This window comes from Haemaphysalis longicornis, unplaced genomic scaffold (assembly GCF_048455015.1).
Source record: "Haemaphysalis longicornis isolate Haplotype H1 unplaced genomic scaffold, Haemaphysalis longicornis Haplotype H1 scaffold_5, whole genome shotgun sequence".
Lineage (NCBI taxonomy): Eukaryota > Metazoa > Arthropoda > Arachnida > Ixodida > Ixodidae > Haemaphysalis > Haemaphysalis longicornis.
This window is the reverse complement of record NW_027526385.1, coordinates 8191194-8214201: the sequence shown is the minus strand read 5'-3', so window position 1 is coordinate 8214201 and position 23008 is coordinate 8191194. Positions and strand designations below refer to the sequence as shown.

Sequence of the window (23008 nt, the reverse complement as noted above, 5' to 3'; positions counted from 1 at the left end):
TACGGTGGCAAGATACTCCCTCATCCTTGCAGTGCCACTGCGAACACATGCATCACGCCCAGCGAAGCGCGATATCACCCTATTCGAATGACACCTTAATGATGCTTGCAACGTTCGCATGAACAATGCTGACGCGTAAACATTCCTTTCGGTCGTTACCGAACATACGGATGAGACGCACTCACCCGTGGCGCCGGACGACGTCGGCCTGAACAAAAGGGCTACCCCTCTCACTCCACCTGCACGCTGACAATGAACCAAAACGGGCGGTGAGAGATCCGGCGACCCAAGCGATCGACACACGGAATCCATTAACCCTTCCTTCCTGCCGGAGCGCACGACGAGCAATGTAATGTCCCAACGCTTGCTCGGCACGATGACGCATACGGTGCACGTTTACCGTAGCCGGGAGGGAATGGAACACGTGCTTTTACTTGAATATCCACGACTGCGAGATGACGGCAACCTACGTACCATGACGTATATTGCGACACACGCTGATGCACTAAATGTTAGCGGAAGATTATCGCAGGAGAGGACGCAGCTTACAGCTGTTTGTCCGAATACTTTCAACGCGACTTATACCAAGGCGAACTGCCGGTAAATTTGTAGCTTCGAAAGGGTACTGGTTGTCTTAGGAGAGCGCTATGCGGCAGGGTAGGGAGTATGCGCCTAAAACGTTTCTCCAATCACTGTCAAACGCATTTCAAATGACTTTTCGAACCGCAAACAGGATGTGACGGTAAAAAGAATTTAAAAATGACTAGAAGCGCACCTGTCATAATTAGTGCAGCACTGAAAAGGAATTCAGTGGAGTTATTTTATTTTAATTTTGCTGTAAATAACATTGCTGTCGCAAACTCTTGTAACGTGACACATAAATTGCTGAAATGAGGCAAAAGAAACCAGCGAATATGGTAAAGTTACGTAAAAACAACCGAGCCCTTAATGTCTGCATTTCTCTTGGCTTAAAAATCGATGTGCGAAGCTCGCTACCAAAAAAAAAGAAAGACAAAAATGGAATTCCTTTTTTTTTCATAGATGATACCTTCTGAGTGGTATAGTTGCTTTGCGGTTACAAAAATAGGCCTCTAAGTCAATTTGTTTGCTTTAAAAGAACCGATTGACCTACGATACCTCGAGATATTGGCTTGCCTTGTCGTGATTGGGAGTATTGAAATCAGGACGAAGAAATACTGCGGACACATGGACGAAAAACGAACAAAACCAGAAACAACAAGATATGGCGTCACCAGCCAAGCTTTATTTTCAGCACTGAGGAGCAAAATAAGAAGTAAGCAACATTTTTCAACACTTGTCGTAAGATTCAAATGATAAAAAAGAAACAGTGTACATAAACCGTCAACTACACTCTATGTAGTCTTGTGGCGCGCATGTGCACGTGTTCCGTGCTACTTTCTTGCTATTTGCACGAAGAGCAGGCGCCATGCTCGCTCATTAGGTTTACAGATTTCGCTTTCAGTGCACGGCATTAGCTATGCATCGCTGCGTAAGTGTGCGGTTAAGACATCGCGACCCCAGTCATTGACTGGTCACCAGCACATGATCAACATTGCAGATGCCACGGGCTCCTTCAGAATATATCCTTGGAGCCTCTCGGGTAGGGTATGCCCTATTTTTGCTGACTGCCAGTTTAGGAAAGAGCGCTGCAGAAAAAATCAGAATAGTTCGGGACGACGGACTTTACGCGAAATGTTAGTTTGGTAGCGCAATGACAGCGTCAGCGTAGGTTTTAAAGATATTTCAATGTATTGACTGCACGAGTTAGCTGTGTATAACGTAATTCAGCACGCCCGGCTTCTGGGTTCAAGAAAGTTGCAAATTTCACGAAGCATTACGAAATGTTGTGCGAAATTCGTTGTTCTTCTCTTATTTTAAACATCATGAGACATTGACGTCGTGTGGAATATAGTTAACGTTACTCGAATGCCCTTTACAAACATCTCATTCCTTTGGATTCACCATTTCAAAACTGGGATGCATAAAAGTTCAACTGCCTCCAGTTGTGCCATTTGCCCACGACCAATAAAATAATGACAAGAAATTCCGCGCATCGAATTTTGATTACAGCTATTGAGACAAGCTACAGCGGTATTTGTTCATATCCGCCACAGCGGCCCTGACGAGAGTAGACCTTCATATAGAATTTACATTCTTTAGCTTGTTTTTACATGTTCACCTGAGGCGATCTCATTGTCACTGCCATACCTAAACCGCACATTATCCCCTTTCACAAGGCACGTAATGCATTAAGTTCGTGAAAATATGCTGACCAGTGGAGATTAAAAATCTGGCAGTTTATTGAAAGGAAATACAAAGCACAGTTAAGTAACTTCTGCTTTTGTCTGGGCGAACGTTGGTTGTTACAAAGCTTGGGGGCACAAAATTCAGGCTTCATCTCTCCGGCGATAGGTGATGACTATGTAGTTACGAACATGCAGTTACACTTAAAGACCCCATCAAGGTCTCCCTTCCAACCTGAGAAGCGGATGATACATTGTCCCTCTTGAAAGGTCTTATGACTACGTTCATTATTACTCTGCATTGCACCATGAGTGTCCCTCGTGAGGGACAATATCATGTAATGTAACGCCGTTGTACTTCGTCTCCTCCCTACTAGCTCACTACTGTTTGTAATGAGATTTCGGCGCACGATAAAGATCCCCAGGTGGTCAAAATTAATCCGGAGCCCTCCACTACGGCGCGCCTCATCGCCTGCGTTGCGTCGGCGCGTTAAACCCCACAATCAATCAATCAATCAATCAACTGTTTGTAATGGTGGGGGGGGGGGGGGGGATTCTGCTCCCTGGTCCTCTGCTCAGCGTGGTTCGGACACATTTCAAGACTCCGCGCTTCTCGGTAGGGAGTTGATGTTAATGGCGATGGGGATGACGTGACTGACGTACGTGCGTATGAAAAAAAGCTTGCGTTGATCCCACTCTACAATAAAAGTGCTTGAAGTCGAGGACACTTGGGCAGACGACGGATCCAGGCGCACCGTAACGACTATTGCGCACACGTGCCGCAAATCTACACATGTGCAGCAGACGACGCATCGATGGGAACGAATGTCAAAAGCGAGAGAATGGGTTCCGCACGGCGGTTATTCCGCGCTTTCAGTGAATAGGCAAGCTTGCTGCACCTGTCGTAAAAACGAGAGTAAACGAATATGGGTTAACGCGCCGTGCTGAGTCGATTCGATTTTTGCTTGACGCATCGCGGGGCACGAACCGGCTTCCACCTCTCGATCTGGGCCGCGACCGATAACCCCGGCCGTTCCCCGCCCGCAGTTCAATCACCGCTTTCACTTTTCGTCTTGCTTTCAGTCGTTTTGCTCGAGATGCCTGCTGCGGTAGGCCGCTTGCATAACCGCGGCGCAGTCTTCGGGGTAGCCTCGCGGCGCGAGAGGCGTGGTCAAATCGAGCCGGAATTCTTCGACGAAGTGGCATGCCACGGGATAACATATATTGCCCTTTCTCCCAGACCATCGCCGCGGGGTGCTCGTGTTTTTGTTGTCTTTTGTAACAGCTTCATCGTGTGTGTTGGTTCCTGCTCACGAGGCGTCTGCACCATCGGCTTCCCTCCTCGTATTATACGCGGCCCACATATCACGGCATCCCTTTCCCGCTCTGGCCAGCGCGCACACTGGACGGACGAAACGGTTTCTAAGGGAGAGCGCGAGACAGCAAAAAAAGTTCCGGTTCCGCGAGAGAAATGGCGACCGCGATAAGTGGAGCAGACGAAGCCAAAAGCAGACGACAGCTGAGCGAGGAAAACAAATCTTGTTGTCGTCTGCTCTCATCTTTCGTTTTTTTTTTACCACGCTAGGGACGGCCGTTGATTACTCCTCGACGTTTTGAGCTCATGTCCGGTAGAAGTAATTATAGAAAAACAGCGTCGTTTAATGCTTTTAGCGGAAATCGAACCTTGCAACCATTGGCGGTATCAGCAATTTTGTCTTCGGTTGGCGGCGCCATCTTGGCTGCGAAGGAAGGTCCCAATCGAAGTAGCGATGGGGAGAAGCTTTGATGCAGCCAGGATTGGTCTATTCAAGGACCGACGATTCGCCTCGACGCAGCATGTAGGCCCCCAAAGCTGGTCCTTTCTGTTACAACAAAACATGTACGACCTGCGCCGCTTTCGGCAGTTCTCTGGTCTTTCTTCGGAAACTCAGACCGGTTAAAGCGATCTCGCACGTTGATTTTGCGCTGTGACCGGGCCGTTTTCAATTCTCGCCGTTTTTCCTCTTTCTGAAAGGCGTTTGCAATCGCTTTCAGCGGCAAGGCTCTTTGGGCTGCAGCTTGCCAATACATACAGGAATTCTTCCTCGATAACTTGCATTGCGTCCTTTAATTTCGCCGAAAAGACATGTGAAACACTTTACGGTGCTGTCTTGACCTGGATTCCAGAGTGTGATTGCACCGTTACCTTTTTATTTCAGTAGATCGTGAGAGTCCACTTCGCTTTTGCCGTGATACTTTCGATTTCCCTTGCTTAGTTTCAGAAAAACAGAGAGTCGAAACGACAGGGAAGGGAGTAATGTCACAGACGCCACACAAACTGCTCTGTTATTGTCATCAACGCCACATCTTGCAGCCTGATGTTGCCTTCGAGCAAGAGCCCTGCAATACCTCCCTACAAGTTGTATCTCCCATGTGCCACTCGAATCACTCCTTCAACGCTTAGTTTTAATTTCGCCCGTCTATATTAAACATGGGATTCCGGTATCCAACCTCCGTATCATAACAAAGTCTTAATAGCGATAATCAAGGATTGTAGAATGCGGCTGCAGATAACGTGTTCCGCACTTTTTTGTAGTTTTTTTTTTCCGTGTTGGAAGAGGCAAGACGACTATATTGCGGGGCGCACTGGCTTTCGTCGGTAAAACAAGTTCCTACTCACAAATGGTGCAGGAGCTGCATTAAAACGGAACACAACGGGACAAAGCAGACAGGCAAAACTCGGAATAATGGTTACCGTGCTTTATTCAACACTGAATTCTGATGTGTGCACAGTTTTACGTGTACCTATTGTTACTCACGTTTCTGGTGCAGCTTTTCTAATTGATTTGGTGAACCCAGAACGAAGCATTCAGAAACGCCAAAGGTAATTACACTAAGAAAACCATTGCAAGTGCTAAATTTACATAATGTTCGGATTCTTACGTTTCCTTTACCTCTATAATTGCACATATGAACGCGAATTAAGTTCAAATTATGCAAAAATAACCAACAAAAAAAAGTAGTTCACGTCGTGAGTCCATCACGACATGAACTGCTGCAGTCTTCAGTAGAATCTGCAGTCTGTCCCAAAACTGGTGCGCACGGCTGCACGCCACTGGTTAGTTGATGCCATGAACATAATTCCTTGGAAAACCTAGCAGTTGAGGCATCCTTGCGAAAATAAAGCGATTAGAGAAGCTTGCTTACTCACGGAGACACAAAAACGAACTGCAGTGCTTTTCAGAAACAAAAGAAGTTTTAAACGTTGTAGCTAAATGTGTGTATAGGTGATAAAAGCGGAGTTAATATCTCGCAAATTTTTCACACGTTGAAACTTTGTATGCATGAAACTTTGTCTTAATCGAATTTAGCCCGACTTTGTCGCCAAACTAGTGAAACATGCGGTCTGTGTGGACTAGAGATTCTCCCGAACGGTGGAAAACGAACCATTCTAATTTCCTGTCCTTTTCCACAAAGTGACGTGAAACGAAAATATCAGCCTACATCGTGAATTCAGACATGAACGCAACGTATGTAATAAAAAGCAATATCTTCGTAAAACGCCGTACGTTATTGATACAGTACGTGGTTGATACGTTAATAATATTATTGATAAAGGACGAAGACCAATCTTTTGCATTTCAGATCTAAGAAGAAGAAATGTCAAATTTTTTGGCGGCATTACAGGGAAATAGGATGTATGAGAGGGTACAGATAGATCTCTGGGATGGCTTAAGAGAACTTACTGCTGGGGAGTTGGTTGATACTAATAGCAATAGAATTTAGAGCAGAACAGATAAAACACAAGATAAAAACAACAGTGGCGCCACTCCTATACGTGTATTATGTGCTCGCTAAATTTTGTTGCGTATCTAAATGGGATGGCTTACTTCTATTGCTGAAATTGTCATTTCTTCAGGGAGTTCGAAGAATTTAGTTAAATGAAAAGTTTTTAGCCATTCGCTTTAAGCTTGGTGCCCACGAGAAAGCAGTTGAAGCAGATACTTGGTCTCGAACTTTACTACTCCCAGAATTCATTCTAAAATGCAGAGAAAAAATACACACCACAAACTGAAAAAAGAACGCCGCAAATAATTCAGTTTTTTGAAGGCCGTTGCATCAGTGTGTGTTCAAGCCTGCCGTAGCTTCAGTCAGTACCCGGCTACACAAAAAGAAAATACCGGGGCTTATTAGCTTCGTCAAAGGCCGCCGAACGCGCTGCCGTTTGCATCTCACGAAGCTTGAGCAATGTAGGTTGGCAAAAACGTCTACTCGCTTTTCCCTTTTGTCCTACAAAACAAAGGAGACAGGCGATTCGTTAAGCGCCGTGCCTTCCATGCGAAGGAACAAAAGAGCTCCCCAGTGAGCGCGCGCAACTCACAATGCCCGTAGCCTCTGATGGCGCTCAGAACCCCCGATAAGCCCACGAGAAGCAGTGGAAATTTCAAGATGTCCAAGGCGATACGATGCAGAGTCGATGGTTCAGAAGTCGCGTGTATGACGTGGTACTCGGGGATCTGGCGTGGACGACAGCGATCGTCAGCACGGTTAGTTCCATTGATGTTTGGTTCATTCTATTGATGTGACGCGTACCGCTGAAGTCAATTACTGTACAGGTTTCTTGGAATCTGATGACTGGAGATAATAGACAAGTACTTACACGATCGTTCCACGAAACAATGGGCAGAACGTCTCTGACGTCATCTATTCATGACTAATGGGTAACGTCGCATTGCCTTTGGTTACTCCCGTCAGGACGCTGTTAGGGCTTCCACCTAACACTTGTGGCTCTCGCAGCAGCCAAAAACAAAAGATGAAAGTCGTCAAAGCACAAAGCCGTGATGAATGGCAGGGGAGTGATTGCAAAGTGTGCTGCTATAATCTTTTTGTGCGTTTGGTATGCCGTTCGTACTTTCATTCAAAATATCTGCGAGGGAATATCTTTCCGAATTACACTTTCGATGGCGTGCATTACTTGGTCCTGATTAGAAAAGCCTAATTTTCGATGTTACTCAAAGTTGTAATTATGTATGATCAGGGTAAATACGAACACCATCATAAAAATGTAGCAAAGCTTTGGGTGATTATATATAAATATATCCCCAAGAATTAATGCATGCAATCTTGCTTACAAGGAAGAAAAGAAGCAGCAGCAACAACTATAACAAAAGCAAGAAAAAAATGCCAAGATAAAGTTGCCGAATATTTTACTGGTCGAATATAATGCCCCATATTTTGTGCATCTATAATGCCTTCGCAGTTGAACTCGCACTCTGAATCGCCGGCAATTTTAACACGCGGCAATTTTCTTTCAACTTCCTGATCGGACCGCGTTACAGTTTTTTTCGTCGTCTTGGGCAAAAAAAAGCTAAAGAGAAACGAGATGTATTGTGTCGGGCGGTACTTACGAACAACTTGGCATCATTACAGGCTGCATTATTTTCTGATCGATAACTACACGGTGTGGGAATACATGCAGTAAACGAAGATTGCGCCAGATAAACCCTGCGGTAATCATGGGCCGGGCGGTCGTCACAGAGGCGTGTTCATGATGGCTTCCAGGCCTGTTATTTGACTTGTCGTCATCTCCCATAGCTCTCGTTGCAGGCTGAGATTTTCTGAGGCCATAGCAATCAATGTATCAGCGAAGGCGCCCTCATACAACAGCTTTTCCTGTGGTAACCATCGCGCACCTGCAGCGTAAGCCGCGATGCTCTCAATGATAGGTTTTGTGTTTTACAACTGGGAATCACTGCGGCGATAGCAGGAGGTTCCTCTTTAGCGCCCAGCCATAGAGCGAGCCAGTTCCGCCCAAAGTCTATTTTTGAGCGGACGCGAAGAGGTGCGTGGGAACGGAAGCAGGCGGCGACGCCCTTGTAGGCAGACCGCAGACTCCTCCCGCAGCCACCCGTGCACGTGAGGCATGAAACCGCGCTTAAATGTACACCCGATAATGGTTTCCGCACCCAACCGACTGGTCCCCGGCGACGTATTTACCGCTAGGTTGACGGCAACGGCGATGTCCCAGAAACCATTGCAACGTGGAAGTGATGGGCAGCTATCTGTCTATAGAGAGGGTTGAAGAACGAGGAAGAGCTTGCACGCCGAAGATGCTTGTCGGTTTCAGTGCGCGAACAAACGTAAAAAAGTGGGAACGAGCAAGTGTTCCGATCTCTATCAATATTCTCTATGAAACAAAAAGGCAGATTGCATGTTAAACAACTCTATACTGGATGGAAGCCTTTATGACATTGTGCTTTATGACGAAGCCTTTATAAGCGTTGTTTAATCTAGGCCGGTTTCAGCCCACGAAAAGGAAAAAGGTTCGGTGCCGGCAGAGAGAGCAGTTGTTCCGGAAATACGACCACGCCAGGAACGCTGGAAGTGTACTTAAAAATTCCCCGCATTTCCCCGAGGGGAAGAATGTGAAAGTGCGAATGCATGAGTTGAATTTGCGCGGTTCGGTAATGTTCGCGAAAGAGAGATCACACACACACACAACTACAAAGAAAGAAAGATGCGTTTATTCACAGACACCTATTTGTGTTGTCGTTGTACTTGATTGCTAGAGCGGATCTCAGCTTTGAAATTTCGTGTCAGTACTCCTTTAAGCGGGTGCATTAGCCCTTCTCACGCCCGATTCCTGGCCAATCCCCCACGTGGGTATGTGCCATGTCAGCGGCCAGGCAGCGCGCGCCCATCTCCCCCCGTTGCCAAGGAAGACGAGGAGATTCCTGGCCAATCCCCCACGTGGGTATGCTATGCGGACATCGCCGGTGGACGCAGGTTCAGGGTCGCTTAAGAAGTGCATTCGCACTTAAAATGAAGGTCTGAACAATGGGAACCGGCTTTGAACTAACGACTTACCATAAAATATTCGTCTCTTAGGTGGCTGTGCTCAGCTTTCTTAAGGCGAAAGCCTTATTTTCATGCCTCATCAAACACGAAATGTAACCGACGTCGGCGTCAACGCGAATGGTACCAAAAGACACGTGACCTCAGCGGCGGGAACTGCGCAACCGAAGAGCGCGGTGGTGCTCTGGCGCCGTTGCTAGGCGGTCACGTTCTCAAGTGTCTCTGTCGGATTTTTAAAGATGGTAGTCTTACTTGGGCTACTTAAACCGGAAAATTTTGTTCTGTCTGTCTGTCTGTCTGTCTGTCTGTCTGTCTGTCTGTCTGTCTTTTCAACCGTCCGGCCAAAAGTAAGAAGGATACTTGAACTAGACGTCTATTTAGGCAAAACATTTCCAAACCAGTAAATCTGGAAACACACTTCACAGTTGTCAGAATTCTTCAGACAAAAAAAAAAATCATGAGGTATATTTGAGGCAAAACATCAAACATATGGGGTACAAGCAGTATTATTTTAATTAAAAATACATGGCAGCTTCATTTATGCGATAGCAAAAAAAAAAACACATAATTTAGAATGTGGCAGCATGACGCAATGAAAACGCTGAGCCACAGACACACACATATAATTAGAACACAAGACAGGAGCTGACGGGCCAGCGGCAGCTATGCCTGGCCGAACGCTCGGAGTTCCCAGGAGCACCTGTTGCACGCGCCACGGGGCTCACGCAGCGAGCCTCAGAGTGGTTCTTCGTCGTTTCCGGCAGTGTTCCTACAAGAACGATGTTGTACACCCCCAAATTTACGCTCGTGCTTGTGTCTCGTGCCCCGTGGCGGAATTCCAAGAAATCTCATAGTAACGAAAGGTTCCGCTGGATGGCGCGTGAGCAGCGGAGCGCGGGAAAATTGAATTGACTGTAGCAAGCTTCCACCGTGTTTATAGTGGAAGGAGCGAGACGGGAGGGGGAAAGCGCGACAAATGGGCGGGGGAGAAAAGAAAAGAATTTACGTTGCAGGGCGGGGTGGCACAAAACCTTACGACGTATGCAGTGAAGCGAGCAGGTACGCGGCCACTTTTTAACAGAGAAGCTGTTTTGCAAATCGTAATTTTTCGTGTCCGCAGTTAAAAAACTAGCAGTGGCTCAGCTCGGCTATGCCAACATACACGTAGCGTGAGCTAAGGTTCAGCAATCCAATCCAATCCAATCTAATTCAATTCAAACCGATCCAATCCAATCCAATCCAATCCAATCCAGTCCAGTCCAGTCCAGTCCAGTCCAGTCCAGTCCAGTTCAGTCCAGTCCAGTCCAATCCAATCCAATCCAGTCCAGTGCAGTCCAGTCCAGTCACTGCTCCTCGCGCATGCGCAGCACGGCTATCCAGGAGCCACGCGAAGCGGTTATCAAGCGGCTCCGGCGCAGCGTCAGACTTGGCTACTGCGCAACGGAGGCGCACAGCTGGGAACGTCCTGGCCCAGTGCGTCTGCCGTGGTTATGGCGTCACTCCTTTGGAATGCGCAGGCCGGCGAATGTGCAGACCCAATTCTCTACACACCCGTACTCCAATTGGATTGGGTTTACAATCCAATACAATCAAATACAATCCCATTTAATCCCATCTAATCCAATCCAATACAATCCCATTTAATCTAACCTAATCCAATCCAATGATCCTCGCGCTCGCGAAACTGCTCAACATCGGCCAGTGTAGCTAGCGCTACAAAATAACAAGAAATTGCCGAGCGCCGGCATGTGAGAGCGGACCTCGCGGCGACCCCCGGCAGTTAACAAAACCAAGGAAATGCCCAGCACTCGTGTGTGCGTGCCCCGCGGCGGCCGCCCGGCGTCCCCGGCGCACGAATGTCAAGTTTGCATACTTACTTAGGGAGATTGGCTGTGATTGGCCAAGAAAAGCTCCACCGTTCGCCGTAATCGTGACAACACCTGGTCGGAACGAAAAAGACACGCAATAGCGTACGGCCCGCCAAGGTGGTGTCCAATTCATTATCGCTTCCAAACAAATGAAAGAAGATTACACTTATAGCAACAATGATGGAGTAAAGGTAGTTGCGACGGCGAAGAGGAAGCAAATTGGCTTCAGTCATGGACTTAAATTTTTGTGATCGTCATGAAAGTTGCGTACAGCTTCGCTACCTTCGAATCTCACGCGTTAGTGTGAGCTTCCTTCGTTTTTTAGGTGCGAATGCACTTCTTAAGCGAGCCTAAATCGTCCGCCGCCGTAGTCCGCATAGCAACAGCTGCGGGTGCGCGCGCTCCTCGTCTTCCATATATCAACGGGGGGAGATGGGCGCGCGCTGCCTGGCCGCATCCCCACGGCTCATTCTTGTTGTTGTTCCTGCTGACATGGCACATACCCACGTGGGGGATTGGCCAGGAATCGGGCGTGAGAAGGGCTAATGCACCCGCTTAAAGGAGTACTGACACGAAATTTCAAAGCTGAGATCCGCTCTAGCAATCAAGTACAACGACAACACAAATAGGTGTCTGTGAATAAATGCATCTTTCTTTCTTTGTAGTTGTGTGTGTGTGTGTGTGTGATCTCTCTTTCGCGAACATTACCGAACCGCGCAAATTCAACTCGTGCATTCGCACTTTCACATTCTTCCCCTCGGGAAAATGCGGGGAATTTTTTTTTTTGAACTACCGTTCACACGAAGTAAAATTTCGTGCAACCTTGTTTTTCGCGTTAGGTTGTCCTTTTTTTTCGACGAAATTTTTATTTCATCTTGTACTATTTCTGCTTCTACGGCAAATATTGAGGCCACCGAAGAAAATTCATGGATGAAAGACGCTTTTTCACGAGGCGGCAGCTTAATGTGCAGTCACAAGCAAGGACTCCCATCCAGTGTTAGTGAGGTGTGGAGAAGGGCCGAAGAGACCAGGATTTATATCGCGGGCGACTCAGCGTTGTCGCGTTCTGCAAAGCGCCTTCTGGGAAACGCGTTCGGGTCTGAAATTGAAAGATAGGCGCACGCATACACACGACGCTCTCCGGTCGTCCTTGGAGCGGGACTTTTGTCGCAAGGACTGGACCCCCTCACGCGATCCGTTCCGTTTCGCACCGAAACGGACGCGCGCGCGCGCGAGGTCACAACGACGGTGGCAAAACGTGCGCCAAGCGGAAGTGGTGGACGTGTGCGCGATGACTTTCCACAAGAGAGAAGAAAACAGAGCTGGCTTTCAGCGTTGCCGTTTACGTCCGTATAGGAGATAGGGCTTCAGGGTTTTCGAGTTCGCGCCGAAAGATTTGCTTGTCTACGCCTATTCACATCTGCCCTATTACCTTGTTTATTAGTCCCTTATTAGTCCGAAGCCTGTAAGGTAATATATTTGTTTATCATCATCGTTTTCTGACTTGACATTTCCATGTCTATTTTTTGAAAAACTTTGCGACTGCGGACAGACTCACGTTGACAAAGAATTTCGTATCTTGCGACAAAACAAACTTTCTGGTGAATTATTTGTAGCTCTCAACCTAATATAGGTACTTCGAAAAGTAATGATACTGATTGGCTGCTAGGACGACTCCACTATAACATCGCTTCATTTACTTTTCATAATCTAAAGTTTTAGTGATAATGTAACTTGATGTAATGTAAGGGCCTCTGACGGGGTATTACATAAGGGGGGCGGACGGTCGACCAAGCATACACAAAGGCAATCGCAGACAAAGAACATAAAGCAGGATGCAATTCAAAAATCAGGATTACAGGGCAATAATAATAATAAAACTCGTTACACAACTAATAGTAGAATTCAAATTGGCATAAAAGTGCGAAATATAAAAAAAGCAACTGGTTACAGAACTAATACACAGACATTACGACGGTAGGGTTGTCAAATCTGTTCAAACAAAAAAAAATATAGTGAATACAGCAGAATAAAGTATGATATAGTAAAAAAATAAATATATCAAATAGATAAATATAATAGATTCCTGGGGATTTTTCCGAGGATTGTCACAGAACAGCAGAAAGACGACCACGCCACGAATGGAGAGGGAAAGGCACAAGTTCTGAATACTAACTGAGTTGTTCGCTGCAAACCCAATGTTGTGAATTTATTCGCAGTAAATTAAATCAGTTTCTGTGCCTTGTTTTTTTTCTCGTGTAGTCGTCGTTTATGTTCTATTCTCTAATACCTCTCACCGTGCCGTCCTCTACCGCGACCACCAGGCCATTGCGCACCATGCCAGCATCCACTATGATGTTATCCAGTTAAGCGCGGTAATTTCTGTTATCAATATATTTTCCATGATGTTAGATTTCATCATGTGCGTATCTTTAAAAAAGACTTGTCATGAATGTGTGAAATAATTACCACCAAACAAAACATATAGCATGATTTCATGACGACAATTGCATGTGTACCAAATGAAAAATTATTTTCGATGGATCCAAAGACGCACACCAAAGATCACAAAAAGTTCCATCGAACATACAAGGCATGGTGCCTTATGTCTCTTATCCAACATTTCTTCTTGCGGAACTTTCTTTACCCCACAATAGAACTTCCTGATTCATTATTCTCAACGGTCAGTCTTCCTAACAAGCTTACGTTATTGTTGCAACATGGGAACGTGAAAGACCTAACTGTATGTGCAGAGCTGCTATCAGTTAGCATTTATTGTATTAACGCACACACATAGATTCATGTTTCTAGAGTAATGTAGGAGGCAAGAAATTGTCGCCTGTTTCAGCTGCCTTGAGCTCCACCGCTCTAACTAAATTGTTAAACAGAAAGTATTGTATGGTCTTTAATAGACGCAGGTTTATTCAGCACTGGTTGCGGGTCAGCTTTCGACCAAACAGCGCGAACCTAAAAGACCCATCAGAAAATGTAGAAACCCTTCGAAGTAATTGAATTGGCAACGCTAAACCGCCAGAAACCACCACTGAAAGCGCGCGTGGATTATAACGGAGCGGGGAGGCCTCCAATTATTCCGGGCGTGACGCCGTCCCCTTTCGCGGCCCTCGTCCAGCGGGGACAACGCGCTGCTGACGCAACGAGCCCTGTTTCTCGGAGAGCAACGTATTGGCGCGTTTCCACATGGGCAGGGGCCAGTCGCTGCGTTCAGAAGATACGGATGAATGAGCAGTTCAGGTTTTTCATCAAGAATAACAATGAACCGCGAGGTCGCTTCTCTCCATGTGATGATCAAGAATACTGCGCGTATAGCTGTGCGTGTGTGGGTGGCGGCTTGGGTGAGACGATGTCGGCCTTAATGCCGTAATTTTTTGCTGTTGTTCTGAAGCATCTCGCTTTATGGTTGCTTGTTTCAAGAAGCATAGCGCTGCCTTAGGAATAGTAATTGGATGTGGTTAGAGACACTCGGTTGATAACGCGGTCTCTCGACTTGGTGCCGCACTGTTACGGCTGCAGATGGAAAGGAAGATACGAAGGAGTACGGTGAAACCAAGGTTGCATCGGCAAACGAGTCCCTATTCGCACATTGTGGCTAGAAACCAAACAAAAAATGCGCGCCAATTTGTCCTGTGAAAATGGTTGGAAAGCGAAGCTGTAAACGACACCGACAACGATTACCCATGCGACGTCACTTGAATTCGCACACGTGGCTTCACAAAGAGTGAAACCAGAGGCAAGTGAAATGCACTTAACCACACCCTTGACTACCTCAAAACGATATTCTTTGCTGAGGTTAAATCAAGGCATGATCCATGAATGGTGGTTGATTGAATTGTATTGGTTAACCACATTAGTAGAAACTGTTTTTTTTTATAAAATTAAAGGAAGCTCAAACCCGCTGTTAGACGATCTCACTTCTCCCCCGACTCTGCCAACGCCGCCGGAGGCCACGAGAGCGGCGGCAGAGATGGAGGAGAAGTGAGATTCCATGCGTTGGTGTGAGCTTCCTTTCATTTTTGCTAATTTTTCTAACTCCTAGCGCATGCGCAAGGCGTGCACACAGCCGCTACACGTGCCGTGGGCGGAGCGCACAGCGACGCAAGGGGTCGCGTGACGCTATCACGTGGCATTCAGCGAGAACGCAGGGGGTAAACCCTCAGATGTGTTCGGTGAGGGCACCGTCTGTCTCCCCCGTCTCCGCATGGGTACGTAGCTCAATCGGTAAGACAAAGGGCTCTCGCTCCGTTTTCTATTAGTTCGAGGCTGGATTCCTGGCGGTGTCAGTAACTTCTTTTATTTGTTCGCGGAAATTTTCTGTTGACACCAATGGTCGCGATAGAACCCTTGGGGGTAGATGGAAAAAAAACTTTGCTTTAGAAGAAACCAAGCAAGGTATTTTTCTGTTTGGAAGCTATCGCAATGATATATCTACTCAAGTTGAAAGTGCGAACACTCGATCTAGGCGTCGCCCTATTACGGTCACAGGCTAGGCATTCGAAAGAGCCTAGGTGTGTACAGAAGCACTTGACGCCTGAACAACTCCCGCCATACGCCGCAATTTTCTTGTCCTCCGCTTCTGAGGGCCGAGTGACAGCTTAACGCGTCGATTACACTCGAAACCGGAACGACCTTCACTTTGCCGTCGCTTGAACCCAAGCGGCCCTTTATGCGGCCTCACACGGCGATTGACAGCCGCGCACACAGCAGCCGTGACGCTCGCGTGAGAGGAGCAAGAGTGGCTTTGGGTGTGACGCAATGAAGCAGGCGCACTCAGAAGCGGGCTATGCAGCGTGACCCATTCAGGCGGCCAAGAACCGAAATTGCCTGCCTGAGTTCGATCACGAAACGGAACCGCCTCTCAACCCGCACCCTCATCTCCCCTATCTGTCTCCCCCAAAGTAACAAAAAAAAAACAAAAACAAAAAAAAAACGAGAAAAGGCTGCTTGACATACTCTGCGCAGAAATTGATGCAACGGTGCCTGCTTGAAAGGTTCAGTTGACCTGGGCGAAAATTGAATGTAGGGCGCTCTGGCTGAGCTCCGGAATTTCAAAACGCGAACAAAAAACACCCGACTAATTTTACGCTAAAGCTAATTAATTTTCAAAACCGTTCAAGCCCATCCAATCACCAAAGCGAGAGATGGCGACATCAGTGATTCTCTCATGGCGTTAATGAATTGAGAACTTCTATGCCTTGACAACTCATGAGCGTACCGTTGTATTTGTTTCCTATGGTTCTCGGGTTCGGGTTATTTTTGCTTTCTTTCCTCACATCTGCCCCTCGTTACCTCGCCTTAAGGCTGCATCACTATTTATTTATTTTATTTATTTTCAATACTGTGGGCCCTTCCGGGCTGTTACAGGGTGGGAATACAATTCAAGGTTCACACAAATAATGCATTCAAATTTTTTACAAAAGCTTTTCCCAGTTATAATTTTTGTCTGCCGTGTGTTCACGAGTGTTTCGCCTACACCGGTTGCTGTTTCAAGATCATGAGTTGCGCATGGCTTTGCTACGTGCGATCTCCAGGGAAATATTCTTGTTTTTGTGTGAATGACCACTAACCTATATTATCTTTACCTCACCAACATGCAAAAAAAATATTAGCTTCTTCAACAGAATATTGAAGTACGGGGCACATGTCCACTAACATAAGGGGATTTGACACAAATCAAATGGACGGGATTAGTATGTGATGCCACGTGTATTGTATTAGTTTTCAAAAGGAGGTGCCACGTTTATATTTGAGTGGGACATGACAGGTAACTTGCGACACCTGCGAGTCTCCTGGAAGACTGAGGCATTGCAGCGTACAAGTGCGTGGTTCGCACTACAACATCGCTCTGTAGTAGGCATACGTTATCCTTACGGTTTCGCACCGCCAGGTATTGTATTTCCACAGCGTCTCAAACAGAACCCCCGTGCGAATAGCCAACGCATATTACCGTTTAGATCCCAGTACATTGAGCGCGATATTGAAGTAAGCGAAGTGATTTTTTTTTAACGGCGAAGCCATTTATGACTAGTTTTTTCAATTATTTTGCATCTGCGGGCAGATTCGCGCCGACAAAGTATTTTGAATCTTGCGGCACCGCAAACTTTCGGGAGGATTATCTGTAGCTCTCTACCTAACGAAATTATACTAATTGGCTGCTAGGATTACTCTAGTAGTACACCGAGTTTCATTTACTTGTCATAACGTAACTTGTAGGCTCGCCGCGGTAACTCAGCAGCTAAGGCGTTGCGCTGCTGTGCACGAGGCCGCGGGTTCGATTCCCAGCCGTGGCGGCCGCATTTCTGATTGAGGCGGAATGCAAAAACACCCGTGTGTACGAGAGTTCGGCGCACGTTAAAGATCCCCAGGTGGCCAGAATTAATCTGGAGCCCTCCACTACGGCGCGCCTCATCATCTACGTTGCGTCGGCGCGTTAAACCCCCTACAATCAATCAAACGTAACTTGAAATACTGTAACATTATGTAACGTTTACAGCTCACAGAAGAGCTTTAATTGTTACATAATCTCCATCTGCTGTTAATACATCGGCTTGTAGTGGAGGGCATGTCTCCCGCTAGATCAAAACTTGAGTTCCTTTTGGTTTCATTCCCTATATAGCTATAGGAAGTATGCTCAATTGCTCATTACAAACAAACGTGTTTTCTTTCGTACCTCCTTTTACTGCGCCTGGCATCGCAGATCCTTCGTCTTCAAAGAGCAGAAGGGCACTGATTTTTTTTCTTTCAAAATACCATTAATGATGCCATTTGCTCAATGCTCAATAGCCTCGGGACAGCACGGCGGTTTGAGATAGGTGGCGAGGCAGTGGTAGCGGTAAGTGAATATATAGTTAGGCCAAGAAGTGACCCCCGATCCGAACATGAGGCAGAGACAAATAGAAGGATAGGAATGGGGTGGAGTGCATTCGGCAGATATTCTCAGATAATGAATGGCAGCCTACCATTGTCCCTGAAAGGAAAGTGTATGACAGCTGTCGTACCGGTACTCACCTATGGGGCAGAAACTTGGAGCCTCACTAAGAGGGTCCAACTTAAACTGAGGACGACTCATCGCGCAATGGAACGGAAAATGATAGGTGTAACATTAAGGGACAAGAAGAGAGCGGACTGGGTCAGGGAACAAACGCGTGGTAAGGACATATTAGTAGAGATTAACAAGAAGAAATGGACGTGGGCAGGGCATGTAATGCGAAGGCAAGATGACCGTTGGTAATTAAGGGTAACAGAGTGGATCCCTAGAGAAGGCAAGCGTGGCAGGGTGCGGCAGAAAGTTAGGTGGGCAGATGAGATCAAGAAGTTTGCGGGGATAAGTGGAGATCTATGGGAGAGGCCTTTGCCCTGCATGGGGCGTAGACAGGCTGATGATGATGATGGTATTTTACGACTTTAAATTGTCTCTGTCGCAAAAAGAAGCCAGTGTGAGAAAAAACGTTCGTTGAATAAGGCCGAAGGCGTATTGGCTCATTTGCCGTGCTTCATGTTCGGCCCTCCTTCACGTCGAGCCGAAGGTGGTGGCAGGAATCCGCCCTGTCATCGAGCAAACACCGAACGCCATCTTTGCGCCGCAAGGCTGCGTTGTATGTCCAAGGCCCGACTGATCCATCACTGTTACCTACGCGAAAACGCCACGCAAACGTTACCTCGAGCAAGCTCAACAACCCTAAGCCCATTTTACCAACAGTGGCAGGGACAGTTGACGAGTTGCTTTTCACCAGAGGTATAACAGCGAGACCGAGAAGAACGGACCAGACAGCGCCGGGGTGTCGCGCGTAGCAGTGTTGCCGCACCGCGCAGACGACAGGGCGTTTCTCTCTCGCCGACTGCTGTCCAAGGACCTCGAAACTGCGTGCGCTGCTCGTGCGCGCGGACGACGGCGACAACGCAGCCACCTCGAAGGTGAACAACTCCGCCGAGTACATATCCATGCCAAGGCTGCCAGTCGCGGCGTTTCGAGCGGGCGCTGGCAGCGGGGCGCAGTCGCAGTAGCGTGCAATAAACGCGTAATGGAAAACGCGCCGGGGCAATATCCTGACCCGCAGATTCTTGTCCGGCAATCGACTCTGTCCGACTGTAAGAAAAAAATATTAATAAATAGCTTGCGTCGTAATCTGCAGATTGGAGCTGAGTCTGTTGATTATCGGTGCGAATTGGGGAGGTCGGAGGGTCGAATGAAGAAAATTCGTGGAAAAAGAAACAATGGACTTGAGCAGCGCAGAACAGGAGTGGTTGATGATGGGTTTATTCGGTTGATGATGGCCAGGTGGGCCTATTTAGGAGAACAGGAGTGGTTGATGATGGGTTTATTCGGTTGATGATGGCCAGGTGGGCCTATTTAGGATATATGGCGGTGGCGGTTATGATGATGATGACGACGACGATGATGATGTCAGACGGTGGGATTAGGAAACTGTCCTGTTTGACAATTCTCCCAGGGTGTTGCAACAATACGTAAGACTCTTTAAGCTATTTTCCAGACGAAACTTTGTACTGCTCCGAACAGAACCTTTACTCGGGGGCAACATTTTACGGTAGATTTTGATTTAAAATTACACAAGTGACAGCAATGCCCTGCTTTTATGGTGATATTGAAAAAAAGGTCTTTACCTATTGGAACCAAGCTTGCTATGCACCTGTTTTTATCCATTCCGTATCCGATAGAAAAACTGATCTTAAGCTCTTATAGACTAAAATCAAATTTTTTTACATGAATGATCCAAGACATCGATGTTGCCTGTGTTATATCTAGAAATAAAAAAAACCCCATAAGATGCAACCTGCACGCCGGGTTCCGGTCGAAAGAAAAAAAATGCAGAAACATTTTAAAGGAAGCTCACGTATTGTTACAACGGCAGGTTGTTGAAACAATAACAGATAGTCCTTAGACACTTTATGATTGCAAATCACACACAAGTCGCAACGTATAGTTTATTTTGTTGGAAAATAGCACGGGCTGAGTGCCTTGAATGTTTAGCGACCGATTAAAGCCTATGAGAGCAAGGCTATCCGAATTAAGTGTTTTTCTGCCATGGTACATGTAAAAACGCAAAAAGAAATTTTCTGGGGCTACAGAGAAAACATGGTTTGGATTGCTGTTAAACCGAAGCATTGGTGTTGCCTGTATCGTCTTAATATGTATCGGCAACGAAATGCGACTTTGGGGCGTAGTTCGAGTGCTATGAAGCCAGTCGTTTCCCCAAAATGCTCCAAAAACGCCATCCATGTAGTCGAGTGTAAAGAGCGCCCCTTGCAATAATAGCCTGCCACCATGCTTAAGCGTAATTATATCTTAAGCTAAATACGAAAGGGCATTATGTATTTCACAAAACATCTTTTTTAGCAGCTTATACCATTCACGCGTTATCGAAACTGGGTGATTTTCTAATGTTGTAATTAATTGGTAACAAGGCTTTGCTTGTTCCATGTTAAATGGATTCCTATGAAATACCCTGCAGCAAAACATGTCTCTCGCAACGATTGAATTCGCTAAAAAACTATTCGGAGTTTTAAACGCAAATGTCACAGTCCGGTAAAGCCGGTGGAAGTACAACGTCGAGTCGTGCCATGATGTAAATATAAATGAAAAATTATGATGTTCTCAATACATCAAATTTTTTGCAATGTTGTACTCTGCGAGATACAAGGGCTGTCGGAAATATTTTGCTTTTTAGATAAATTTTAAGCACAGTATATCGGCTGCATTTGTACACCAAACTTCACTTGCGCTTATCTACGTTAGCAAAAAAAGTCGGAGTTATAAATGGATTTTTCGTTATCTTCACACGTTTAGTGTTACGCACGTTTAATGCGAAATGAAGAACTGATTTTTCAAAATTTTAATATTTTGACAATTTTTTTTATTTAGTGCTTGTTCTAGTTTTTTGCCATTCTTGAATGAGATCTTGACTCCTTTTTTAGGATGACAGTAAGTGTTATTCTGGTTTGAGGCAATGCTGCTTAACTTTACTCGAAGGCATGGTTTGTGCACAAAAGGGCGCCACACTACATCTAACTCCTTTTTTTCTTGCACATCTGGGTGCCATACCAAGCGCATTTGCAAGCCGGAGGTAACCGAGCTTTGTTAGAACGGTGGTTTGGGCTAGTTGGTGGTGCATACTGAAATTAGAAACAGCGCAAAAAGACGGGACAAGAAAACGACCGCACAAGGCGCTTTGTGTCACAGCGCCTTGTGTCGTCGTTTCCTTGTCCCGTCTTTTTGCGCTGTTTTGAACTTCAGTAACCGAGCTACAGTGAACATAGTGTAATGATGGCAGGTGTGCCCGCTCCCACTGCCATCGAACTGACTATTGGAAAATTGGGGTAGGCAATTATACACGAATCAAGCGGTAATCTCTATGCTGTGTACATTCTGAAAGTCTTTTTCGGAGGACAGAAGTAGTACGGAATATTCCTTTCGTTCCTACCTTGCACGCAGCTAAGGACGTTGAGCCTGAATAAGTCTACCGACGCTACGCGAAAACGAAAATTGACACCGAGATTGATCTTATAAATATACTGCGCAACATCATTTTCTGGTAACTTTGATACCATGATCAACCTCCGCCACCTGCCGCTTCTTATTAATTTCCCTCGCGATTGCCGCCACCATTTTGAATCCCAAACTCTATGAAATCGTGTGTTAAAAACCCTAAGCAAAACCCTGGGTGAACACACCGCGTTGCCGTGCACAGATTTAAGCTTGTAACCCCTTGGCAAGAAAGTTAACGCTTTATGTCGCAGCAGCTGAGCCGCCCCGTTTCGCTGCACACAACTAAACCAGAGTTGAGTGCAGAGCGAGCCGATACGGCCAACAGCGTCGCTACTGCGCCCCTCATTTCCCTTAAGCCGTCCGGCGGCGTCGTCAGTCTGCGTACTTAAAAAGTCGGCAGCAGCAGCAGGAGAGGGCCGCCAGCAAGAAGAAAAGGCCGTCCGGTAGGCTCGTTTATACAACGCGTGCGTGAACGCCGAAGGTGCATTGCTCGGGCGCGGATCTCGGCGAGCGCATTACAGCGAGCCGGAATATTGTAGAGCACTGCGGCCACGCCTTTAATTCTTCGCTGGCGAGACGCGGACTCAGTCGAGCGTCGACTGGGCTTGGACGAGAACTGCGTGCCGGAGACTGCGCCGAGGCGTTGCTCGAGTTTGAGATATGGGAGAGGAGAAAAAAGGAAAGCGATGGCTATAAAGCTGGACTGTGAGAGAGTCGGCATAGACGTTTGGGGGATCTATACTACTTAATTTGTTCTTTAAAAAGCTTCTGGTAAAGGTAATCTTCATCTGTGACCTTCGTTTTTCTTTCAGAGAAACAAATTAAACAAGAAGGGATAGGATTAAAAGTGGTTTCTACCCGGCCAGCTATTCTACGCGTGAGAAGTAAACAGAGAAAAGAAAAATCCGCTCGATAATTCTGCGGAGAATCGGTGGAGTGCATGATATGCGATGACAACTCTCGGTTCTAACGTTGACTTCCGGATTGAGCGCTAAAAGCAATAGCGAAATAGCGTGCAGATTCAGACTGGCTGCTAATCTATTCGCAACCGACGTGTTTTTTTTTGGCGTCACTGCGTTACAGCGCGCTTTTGAAGACGTTTAAGACAGCGGGAGAGGGAATGGCGCTGTCTACTGCGTCATAGTTTCTCGTATGCACCACCTTTTGGCCCTGTATACGAGGCACGTCCGTATACATACGGGCTGCCGAAGCTGTGTTTATTGATATCCCCGCTCTATGTTGTAATTTGCCCACTGTCAGTCATAAGTCTCAAGACTGGAAAGGAGCTTGCCTCTCGTTAACATCGTAACACTATACAGACGTTTCAAACTTAGCCGCCATTAATGTATCGGTGCCAACGCGGAAAAATTTACAATTTCCTGATAAACAAAGTTGAGAGAAGCGCGTAAGCTAGAAGTTTGAGTTTGAGTTTGAGTTTGAGGTTATTTTGTTGAAATGCTACATAAACAGACAAGAAAATGTTGGGGCAATAGCCGAAGCAAGTGGAGGCCCATATACAAATG

General features: G+C 46.5%; 1 protein-coding gene across 2 annotated transcripts in view; it reads left to right on the top strand.

Moving 5' to 3' along the window:
• Positions 1-23008, top strand: part of Cht7 (chitinase 7) — a 138069-nt gene that overhangs the window by 43934 nt on the left and 71127 nt on the right. The window contains exon 1 of one of the 2 annotated variants that reach the window (XM_077669870.1): positions 6630-6790. The exons of the other annotated variant lie outside the window; for it this stretch is intronic. Coding sequence (XP_077525996.1) covers positions 6710-6790 — 81 coding nt within the window. The 5' untranslated portion in view covers positions 6630-6709. Of the gene's footprint in view, positions 1-6629; positions 6791-23008 lie in introns of those variants that run through there. 2 annotated transcript variants of the gene reach the window in all.